This window comes from Salvia splendens, chromosome 8 (assembly GCF_004379255.2).
Source record: "Salvia splendens isolate huo1 chromosome 8, SspV2, whole genome shotgun sequence".
NCBI classification, from domain to species: Eukaryota; Viridiplantae; Streptophyta; class Magnoliopsida; order Lamiales; family Lamiaceae; genus Salvia; species Salvia splendens.
Window position 1 is genome coordinate 27,805,321 of NC_056039.1, and position 11,642 is coordinate 27,816,962.

At 39.5% G+C, this 11,642-nt stretch overlaps 1 protein-coding gene across 5 annotated transcripts; it reads left to right on the plus strand.

Annotated features, from left to right (window-relative positions):
• The first annotated feature begins 1,337 nt into the window (after positions 1–1,337).
• Positions 1,338–4,706, plus strand: LOC121743488. Of its 5 annotated transcripts, none has more exons than XM_042136792.1 (5): positions 1,338–1,685; positions 2,353–2,859; positions 3,091–3,411; positions 3,493–3,633; positions 3,731–4,706. In XM_042136792.1, the coding sequence occupies exons 3-5, from the start codon at positions 3,292–3,294 to the stop codon at positions 4,049–4,051; spliced, it is 582 nt and encodes a 193-aa protein (XP_041992726.1). In that variant the 5' UTR covers positions 1,338–1,685; positions 2,353–2,859; positions 3,091–3,291; the 3' UTR covers positions 4,052–4,706. The 5 variants fall into 5 exon arrangements, with proteins under 5 accessions (XP_041992726.1, XP_041992729.1, XP_041992727.1 ...); XM_042136795.1 differs by having other exon boundaries at positions 2,353–2,830; XM_042136794.1 differs by lacking the exon at positions 1,338–1,685 and adding an exon at positions 1,827–1,844.
• Positions 4,707–11,642: the final 6,936 nt, after the last annotated feature.

Consider the following 11,642-nt stretch of genomic DNA (forward strand, 5'->3'; position numbering starts at 1 on the left):
CCCCCTATGCAGATGATGCCGGGGTGGGCACCCGGCATGCAGCCACCGGCGCAGCAGATGATGCCACCGGCGCAACATATGATTCCACAGTCGCAGGCGACGCACGGGGGGGACAACGCCTATCGGCCGACTTTTGATTTTTCCACCGGTTCTTCGCACACATCGACCCCAACGGATGCACAGTATTCGGAGACCTTCTCCTTAGCGGACTTGGGTTTTGATATTAACGACGTTTCTGAAACTCTCATTCAAAGCCAGGGAGTAGGGCGGGGTAAGAAGAAGGGCAAGGCGAAGAAGGTCGGCGAGTCGTCGCAGCCCCGCGCCGAAATCCGGGGCCGGAGGAAGTGGACGGACGCGGAGAACGTTGCGGTTGCCAAGGCGTGGGTGAGTGTTTGCGACGATCCTCTCGTTTCAAACAACCAGAGGATCGTCAACTTGTGGGCGAAGATAGCTGCAGCCTACAGGGCATTTTGCCCTGAAGGGAGACCGTGCACCGGGGAGGAGGTCCGGAAGTGCTGGGACCGAATCAGGGCTGGCGTCTCTCGATTTTCGGGTTTGTACGCCAACGCCCTCCGCATGCAGACCAGTGGCCAAACAGAGGAAGACTGCAGGAGGATTGCGGAAAGAGCCTACCCCGATCCGGATAAGAAGTACTATGAGTTCACCTACTGGAACTGCTACGTTGTGCTCAAATGGTGAAGACCTTAGCCGACTTCCAAGCGGCGGTGGACCCCGAGGTGAAGGATTTTCTTCGCGTATTGCTCCAGAGCCAGCGTGAAGAACTGGAGGCGATGAGGAGGGACACCGGCGGGAATAGCCGCGGCGTAGGTGGCGACGGAGGCGGCGGCGACGGCAGTGAAGAAGCGTTGGGCGACGACGGAGACGAGGACGGCGATGAGTGATTTTGTTTTACTTTTTTAAATTAATGTACTTTTTACTTTTTGTAATTTTTTTAAATTGTTGTACTTTTTTTTAAAAGTAATGTACTTTTTAAATTTTAATATTATTATTCGAATTTTCCGTATTTGTCTCGTAAATTAAATTATGTATGTTGATACAATTGTAAATTAAATTATATAATTGTTATTAGTGAAGTGGATAGGTAGTGTGAAGGCTATTTGATGGCTATTTGATGTCCAGTTGATGTGGCAAGCTGATGTGGCAGGAGAATTGTAGTGCTGATGATGTGGCAGTGTGAAGGCTATTTGACGGCTATTTGACGTCCGCCAGCATTGGAGATGCTCTGATGATTTGATCTTATGCACAGTAACATATTTTTTTCTTATGTTTTATTTGAATGGGAGGTGGACTCCTCAACAATTTCATATCACTCTCTCCCACTCAAATTCCTTCCACCACGCCACTTCATCTTCCACTCTCACTCTCTCGCTTAAATTTCCTCCACCGTTTCATCTACCACTCTCACCTCCTGCCCTTCCATTCAATCTGACGTCCGATCGGCTGAAGAAATCGACCGTTGGCGACGCAAACGGTGTTGTGCGGTGACGTTAAATGGTGAGAAATGCCCCCCCCAATAAAAGAAGGCGGGCGTAAATCGAAAGCTTCCAGCTCCGGGGTTGGCTCCTCCTCCGCCAATGAAGCTCCACACATAATAGACGTAGACGAGGAGACGTGGAACATCCGTGGTCATGGACAATATATATTCAACCCGAAAGCTGAATACGGTGAGTTTTTTTGGTTTCATTGCTCGATTTTGCAGTAATCTTAAATTCAACAGTAGTAAATATTTGTTTCCCTTTCGGCATTGGTGTTGGCAACAAAGTTAAAGGAGATATCGAGAGGGCAAAAAAAAGAAAAAGCTTAGTCTGTAGCTGCAATTGTAGGTGAACCACCATTTTTCTATATCAATATACATATGACTGATTTTTGTGTTATTCTTTTTAGGTTTTTTGTATTGTTGTGTTGCTTTTTAGTACTAGTACTCCAATGTTTGTTTCCTCCGCATTTCTTGGGCACTGTGAATTTATTTTTTTCACCATGGATCTATGAATGCAAGAAGTTGTCATTTTTTCTTATTTTCATTGAATCTTGAGCATTTCATGATTTATGCAATCTGCATTTGGTGATCATATTATTACCCTATATATCAAGAAATCAGTATTGTATTCATGTGGTTAGAGTAACACATACACATTTTACATTATTCAAGTTTATTTTATTTTTTATACATAATTTATTGATGAAGGAATGTTGTTGAAGAAATTGAGGCTAAAAATAGGGTAGTTACTAGTGTTGATTGTGTGGCATCGCCAAAGCGGCATATTTTTATTTTTCTCTTGATTCAGGGTATTGCTTGGTTTGTTGATAGTTTTTTACATTCATGTCACACAGTTGGAAGGCTTGATAGGTTCAGTTTGGCCATTCACCATGGGGGTATATTTGTTGGCGAAGAATATGTAGGGGTCGGTTGAATTATGTGGATAATTGTACTGTTCGGCAATTCGAACTACTGGACTTGTCATCCATTGTGCTTAGATTAGGTTATCGTAGAGAATACATTTGCGAGTTCTACTACTGTCATCCCGCCAACAATCACGCATGTCATGACACTGAAGTTGGTCATCCTCTCGAACCACTCATTGACGAGGAACATTTGAAGAGATTCAAAAAGTTTGCTAACAAACTAGAGAGAATTGTGCATGTTTATGTTTTGGAGATCACCGCAGTCGAAGCGAGAGCCAGACATCATATGGACCAAGAGGCATATATGAAGCATTATTTCAGTCCTAAGTCGAAGGGTGTAGTGATAGAGGAAATAGATGAGCCCCCTCTGGTTGTGTCGAAACAGAAGCCGCTGAAGAAGGCGAAGGTCAATCCCGGAATACCTTTGCTTGAGTGGTATGCGCAGGATGTAGAGTTCAAAGACTATTTAGTGAGTAGTTAGGATAAAACACGTGAAGAATGGAGAAAGAAGAGGAAGAGGAAACAGTAATTTTGAAAAATTTGATGGATGAATTTAGTGCAACTGTGGTTCCACAGGCACTTGAAATCTTTTAGATACTGCATGTGTTATTATTTTTGAACTTAAACTGAAATTTATTTTACTGCCTCTTCTTTTTCATTTCGTAGGTGAGAGATGATCAGCCAACCTTACATCCCGAAGCAATACAAGCACCAATAGTTGATACACCTTCATCTGTGCAAGTTGAGGAGCAAGCCCCACAAGAAACAGTAGTTGATGTTTAGCCAACTACATTTGGTTTTTTTTTGAATTTAGGATGTACTAACTTGGTGTGGCAGCGCATACGCATAGAGTAGAGAAAATTACTGATGTTCCATTTGAACCTGCACAGCCACAACCATATGTGCAAGTTGAGGAGCAAGTCCTACAGGAATCATTTGTGCAAGTTCAGCCAACTCCCCCTCCAGACTGAAACAGTTGGTTATGAGGTCTGTATCTTATTTGATATTATGAACTTAACAGTTAGTAGCAATTGATGAGTGTACTAACTTTATTTGAATTTTTTTTAGCATGGTGTGGCAGCACATGAAGTAGAGCCGACTTCTAAGGTTCCATTTGAACCTGCACAGCGACAACCACATGTTGTTGAGGGTGATGTGTCTGCCTCAAGTAGGCTTCCATTTGTACAGAGTGATGCCTTTAGTGATGAGGTACTGATTGTGATAATATTATTGTACTAAAATTGATGTTTCTTCCATTAGGGTTTAACATTGGTTGACTACTTTGTTGTTATGTTTTGTGGTATAGCCTATTGAAGTATCATCCGATGCATCAGGCAATGGAGTGGGAAGTGGCATGGGAACTTTGAATGAAGTGTATATACCCGATTTGAATAATTTGTGTGAACCACATGATTATTCGTTCATTGACAACTTGGTAGAAAATTGGGAAAATTGGGAGCAGTACCTTGAAAATTGGGTTGAAGGTGGAGCAGGGCAACAGATGGAGGAGAATGTAGGCGGAGTTGATGTTCAAGCTTCGCAAAACTTGGCCGATGCAGCTCCTCTAGATGATAACTTGGGCGGGGGCGGACCCCAAGTTAAGGACGAAAACCTCCAATCAAGGTGAGGAAAACTTGGCCGGAGCAACAGAAGCCCAGACACCTCAAAGCTGAGAAGATTTTCCTCTACATAATGAGGGTAATGATGAAGATTCAGACGATGATGATGTCCAGATCATATCCGTCAACATGTGCCGGGATGAGAACTCTTTTCTTCGTACTTCGAGGAGCTGTTCCGGGAAAGTACTGATGGTGTTGAAGTAGATACTTATGCGAATATGAGAGGAAGCTTGATAGCATCTTGTTCGAATGCCTCCAAAACCACGAGGAAGAGAATATTCTTAGCAAAAATTTCTAAAAAGAAGGATGATGGGTGGCAGCTGGCGGAAGAAGCTGACATGCTTCATGATTTGGAGAATACCAATATACAGGACACAACTGATCTTGAAGAAGGTAGGCGGAGGACCAATATTCTTTGTCGCGCGTTCACTCTCACTGATGACCTGCCGGATTGGAGTGTTGGGGATGTGTTCGGTGATGAAGTGGGGGAAGTAATGTATAGGAGCGAGTGTGTTTTCAGTGAAAATGCGATGTGCTATGCTGGGTCGAGATACCAAGACCTATGAATCCACTAGATCACTTGGTCTAGGAACTCAAAGGAACAAGGAATACTCTGTCGTTGTACACACTAACCTCCCCTTCAAAGATCCCTCAACCCGAATACTATGGATTAGTATAGAGAAGCAGGGGTCGATCCCACGAAGATGGACACGTAAGAAAGCATTTAGAGACTCTTGACAAAGGCGGCTGCTGCCACGCAAACAAGGTTGAGGTATAACTACTACTAGACCTAGGCAGGAAATGTAAACGCTAGACCTAGAAAACTGTAAAAAGTTGAGATCAAACATCATCGAGACTTTGGTATATTAAACTCACTTCCTAGACCATGCAAACGACTACCTAATTTAGCTAGACAGAAATCAACTAACAGTGGGGACCATGACCCAGAAATAGCGCGTACGGTTAATAAATCTGCAAATAACTAACCGAGCACTTAACTAACACGTCATGCATTTCTTCAACGGATTTAAACACGAAGATGAAGTAACAGAGCACATACCCAGATTCGAACAGAATGTAAAAGTTTGGTCGTCGGAAACTTACGACAAGCCGGAAATAACGCAGATCTACATATACTAGACGAAGCGAAATGAAAACTCGAAGACTAGGCATCAAAATAAACCAACTCTGCTCAGATCTCATGTCGAACGCTTAACCCACAATTTAATACAAGCTTATATTGGAATATTACGAGCAACCACTACAGATGTAATATTGCACTGCCCATCCAAATCCGAAATTATAAGTAATCCTGGTTTCCATTTGTTTGTCGATCATTTCCCTCGCTTAAGATAGAAATGCCCATTAATTAATTAGTGTCTGCTATGAACTTAATTAATTAACATCTTATTAATTCCAAGAGTGGACTTAGCAAGAAATGCTTATTTATTATTCATAGAGTAATCAAACTCCAACTAACTAGGTTCCGAATAATAAAGCCTTGTTTCGAGCTCCTCTTGAGGACGTTATCAAACGAGATTCACCTCGCGCACAATTCAATATAATAGCAATCCTCGCACCGCTAGATATTAATCACCACTACCCAATATACCAAGATTATTGGGTTGCGAAAAACCCGCACCATTTGGTAAGTCAAGTAATGCATAATCAATATCGTATGCTCAAAGATAACGTATATTGATTAAGACATAAATAATTTATCAAGACCTCGTCTTTCAGTACATAGCATAAAGACTTGTCTCGCTGTTAGATCCAATTCAGTGCTCTACCAAGCCAATGTCATCTTATTTTAGTAAGGCTTAGAAATATGCGGACTGACATTGCAACCTTTCACGATAGATAGTCTAGGCCTATCTGGGTTGTGAAATTCTTATTTTTCTTTGTTCAGAACTGACCGTGTTACCTTAAAGTGGACGACGCCCACAACCGGTCTACTAAAACAAAGACTTAGACTTTGTTAAGTTACTTATACATTTAAACATGCAATAAACATCCATTAAATGTAAAAATAACAACATTATAACAAAAATAATCTGTTTCATCCATTGGAAAATAAAATAAAGAGTTTTACAGTATTCAATCACTCGAAATGTGATTTCTAGTATACAAACTCTAACAGTTTTCATGTCTGACCAACAAAAGGTACAACATTTTCTATTGTATATATTTTGTATTTATTTCAATTTAATTTTTAGGTGGCTTAATTAACCATCAATTTATGCATGGTTTGGGTATGGTAATTGATGAAAAATATCCACAAAGCGAGCGCCGATTTTGCGTACAACATATGTACAACAACTACAAGAAGCGCTTCTCCGGAGACATATTGAAGAAGAGGATGTGGGGCATTTCATCTAGCACAACGGTCATGGAGTTCGACCAAAATATGGATGCAATGCAAGTGTTCAATGCAAATGAACATCGGTATCTGACTAGAGTCGCCCCGAGGGAGAAATGGATTAAGGCCTTCTTCTCTGAGCACACTCTTTGTGATACACAGGTAACCTACTAGCTACAAGTACAGTACAAGGTATTCTCTTATATTGACTTCACACTGTCAATGATTTTAATAAGTGACACGTCGTGTAGCTCAACAATAGGTGTGACACGTTTAACTCAAAGATTGTTCTTGCTCGTGAGAAGCCAATAATAACCATGCTGGAGGAGATTCGAACACAGCAGCTGGAGCGTATACAGATCAGAGGTCAGTGGGTGAAGAACTATGACTTCCCGGTACCTCCTGTGATAAAGGAGATTATTGATAAAGCAGCCGCAGAGTTGACCTCGTGCAGATCGTTGTGGAATGGTGAGCACGAATACCAAGTCACAGGCCCTTATGGTTAGTTTGTGGTGAATTTGCAAACAAAGAAATGCACGTGTAGGCTTTGGCAACTCAGAGGTATCCCATGTGTGTATGCGGCAGACTCCATCTTGAAGATCGGCGATTCCATCACAAAATATGTGTCTGACTATTACTCACGGATCCGCATGGCCGCCCTCTACGAGCATGTCTTGTATCCTATCAACGGCATGGACAATTGGCCTAAATCATCGGAAGTTGGTTTTGAGTTGAATCCCCGTAACACAAAAAGACAACGTGGCTTCCCGTGCAAGGTTAGAAGAGAACAAAATCTGGTACATGCTTTCTATCCTCATGCTAATAAATGACATCCAAATCAGATTTGCAAGATTATACTCATGTAGCCTGCCTTTAACTGATGCCACATCGTTGATATATTCTCACATCTGATTCCACTTTTTTTCAATTTTGAAAATTGAAAACAAAAACAGTTGATACATTTAATCTGATAACTAGGTACTTATGTTATGTGACAAAAATCAGGTACTGCCACTTAGCTACCATAATTTTGTTTGTTGGGAAACACATGTACAATATTGTTGATGCACTATTTTTTAGCACTACAACTACTTGCAAGTATACAAGGTAGAAATAGTATAGCTAAAGGTCAGTACCGGGATATCGAACACAGATAATATAATTACAACTGACTATCATATAATAAGCGTCATATACTATTTATAGAAATAAAGTTTTGGATATAAAAACATAAATGAATAAAGAAACAAATGTAAAAAGATAGAATTAGGCAAAGAGAGGAATTCAAGGATAATGATTTCACTAACTCTTTAGTTATTCTAATTAGTTCTACGTTCATCCGACTCAAGTTTTACCATGATTTCTCCATATCATGCATCAATACTCATATCACAATTATTGTATGAACATATAAGATAAACCAATCAAAGGTCTCACCGATCAAAGATTGACAATAATCAAGGTAACGGCCAATTAGTCGAACAAAAGCTCAAGAAAAATCAAGTGGAAACGAGTTCAGAACATTAAACATAAAAGAACTATATAAAAGTCAGTTACTATCAAACCTCAAAATTCTATTGTTTAGTAATCCATAGACAGATGAACTAAAACAATAATTACAGTATGAGACATGAAATAAACAAACAAAACCCAAGGATGAATCTTGAAGTCTTCATGCTCCTCTTGCCTTGCTTCAATCTCCAAGAATGGTGGAAGAATTAGGTTATGGAGTAATAAGGGAGGAGCCATGGAGGCTCCCCTTTTGGGGGCTATGGATGTGTGAATATTATGAATGAGGTTATGGGGTATATATAGGCTTGAAAAAAGTTTAAACATGGTAAAAGGTGTCCTCCAATTAATAGGAAAGATGAAAATTTCGTGCTCCATAGGTTAAGAAAAAGATTTGGCTTAACAAGGTAATAGTTTCTTTCCTTCCTTAAATTCCCGCCAGCACTTGACAGCCTTGCGCAGTCTTCGTAGAATGACTATAACTTTCTTCACAGAACTCCGATTGAGGTGATCTTGGTACCAACGTGAAGAACTTTCAAAGACGAAGAGAATGGTATGTAGAACGCCATGATCTGACTTCAGAATCGCCGGAAAAATGAGTTTAAATACAGACTATCGTGCGCGATCGGGCCCAGAACTCTCTGGAATGGTTGTAGCGACTGCTGCATTAGGTGCAGCGGGCCGCTGGGTTGCGCTTCAGTTCCAGCTTCTAAATTTTGACCTTTTTATGCTCTTTTTTTGCTTTATTTTACACATTTCTCACAAAACACGTCAAAATACCAAAATGGATAAAATATGCAAATAATGAACATGTAATGCAACTTTGACACTCAAAACGAACCAAATAATAGCCTTAAAGCAGTGCAAAATCCGAGCTATCAATCGTGAGAACGGGGTCGAAGAACTTTTGCGGTCAACCTTGATCACGTGCATCCGATGCGGTCAGACAGGGTACAACAGGAGAACCTGTTAAAACGACTCTCGACCACCTACTAGTCAAAGGAGTGTAGCATCTTCTAGCTAACCGCAATCTGGTAAGGGGCCATCTTCAAGTCGATCAACTGCCGCACCACGGGCTGCTCCCGTCGGACAAGCGCCAGCACCTGGGAGAGGACAGCCTGCTCGGGGACAGCGGGAGCGGCAGGTCCACCTCGTCCACTAAGCAACACCAGGAGGGCTCAAAGGTGTGGCTGTCGCCGAAACGCCGATTAAACCTGTGGGGTGTCTGTGTGGGATTTTGTTGTGGTGTTGTGTTTCGTTTTATGAAAATCACAAACAGTCAGCCATTTTTTGTCTTGAACTTTGAACTTTACGAACTTCGAGTGAAGCCTAGCATTTCAGGTGGACTTTGATTTTTTTGGACATGGTATCCCCGTGGGGATGGCAGACTGGTAATGATTTTTGTTAGGTTTATAGTGTGCATCTACGACCCAACTTTCGTTTGTTGTAACTTGTAAGCACAATAATCTATAGTTTATGGTTATGAACTTTACATATATTTTTTTGGCTTTCATGTTTGATTCGGAATCATTTTAGGGTGTTGAATATAAAATTTCCTTGGATTTTAGGGGTATTAGTAATGATATATAATGCACATTTTACTATTACTATTAGTACCAAAATAATTACAAATGTAGTACCAAAATAATAACAAGTACAAATGTAATTTGCATTTTATTATCATTCGCATTTTATTATCACCATCAGTACCAAAATAATAACAAATGTAGTACCAAAACAATAACATAGGTGCCAAATATTTTATTATGACCATCAGGTAGGGGTGTCGAAACGGGTACCCGCACCCGCACCCGATTTCACGGTACCTGAACCTGAAAAACACATTTTATACTACTCGATACCCGACTTGCAAGGCATTGCGGGTATCCCGCACCTGCACTATTGCGAGTACCCGCACCCGCAAGCGTAGTTAATTTAATTAGTGTGCATCTGTCAATATTTGTATAAATTTGGTTAAGGACTACTAGTAAGTACTTAGGCGATGAGGGATAGCTTTTAAACCTTGTGAATAAGCACAACTCATGTTTTTATTTATATTTGCTAAGATTGGCAGCATGCCAAGAGACACTCAACATAAATTATAGAGAATCAATTGTAACAATGATTAATATTTTAACAAAATTTTAAATATGAAATAGACACTAAATAAGACGACACACCTTCTATTATACAATAATTTTTAAAAGTTAAATACTAAGTTGGTAAACTATATAGTTACATGTAGAATATTAATATAATTTCTCAGTCTACAATTATATTTAATAATTATATTGGAAAAATGTTCTTTGACTTTATCTTACAATTCTAATGTTGATTACGCCTTTAGATACATTATTTTTTTAGTCTTAAGTCCAATTATTTTTGTAAACTCTTTTGATAGTTGTTTCATTTCAAATATTCCAAATTAATAATTAAAATTTATGTTTGGTTGATCAAGTCATCCCAAATTATATATTCACTTGATTCAAATTTGTATGTTACTATTTGAATTTGAATGATATTTGAGATAGTAGAGGTGGTGGCTAACCAAGTTGTCCCACATTGAAAGTGAGATAAATGATAGAGGACTTGTGCAATATAAATATAGGATATATTCTACTCTACAATTCTAATCGGGTATTTCAGGTATTTGGGTATACCCGATACCTGACATTTTGAAAATTTTACTACCTGATCCTGACCCCGATCCCGATTTTTACGGGTAATGGATATCCGGTACCCGATGGGTATTGGGTCGGATTGGGAAATACCCGCTACCCATTTCGACAGGCCTACCATCAAGTACCGTTTATGTCGATCTGTTTCTAGCATAACCGATATGAAGATTAGAGAGAATGAAATCACAATACGTGCTTACTATATAGATATATAAATAATTATTTGCGATGACAAGAAAACAAAATTTATACCCTTGTAAATATAAATATTAGAAACACATTTATTTGATCATTTGGCACAAAGTAAACGTCAAAATTTGCACCGATATTAAAAACGACGTATTAGGTAGCAATCTGGTAGCGCAAAATGTGGCGCAATTTTAGAACACTGGAACTTGATCATTTATCCAATCATATGTGGCCTAATTGATTAATTCATCACATCATCATTATTAATAACAGTTTGAATTTGAGGCCCATCACTCCATCACCTATTTTTGTAAAAGAGAGATCCATAAATTATGAGTGAAAGGGGAGGAAGCACTATGCCCCACTCATGTACATGCTGAGAATTTTCAAGTTACATTATATGGCACAACTGATATTTCAAAAGATTTCTTTATGTATACTGTGGCTGAGAAATGATGATAACAATAACATGCTCGTGTTATGGCAATGCTTCATAAAAACATATCAAACTATGCTTTGTTTCCAATAATAGATGCAACATTCTTTCTTGTCTTAATACTTCCTAAATATTACCAATGCCCATTTTCTTGTGTCGGCATCAATCATAATTTCAACCATTAGTTAATAAAAATTCAGTCGTCTAGACATATTATTACATGTGTCCAGTCAATCACAGTTGTATAAATATCCTATTTTCTTATTTTATATCCGGCAGAATAAAACTAATCGTGACAGGATGTTGTTAGGACCCAACTATCGATCCATCATAGCGCCGCTCCTGCAGCTGTGGGGACTCTTTTATAAAGAAACCTAATCCTAATTCCGGTCACTTATTTGAGCAAAAAAAAGAAACATTAGACGAAG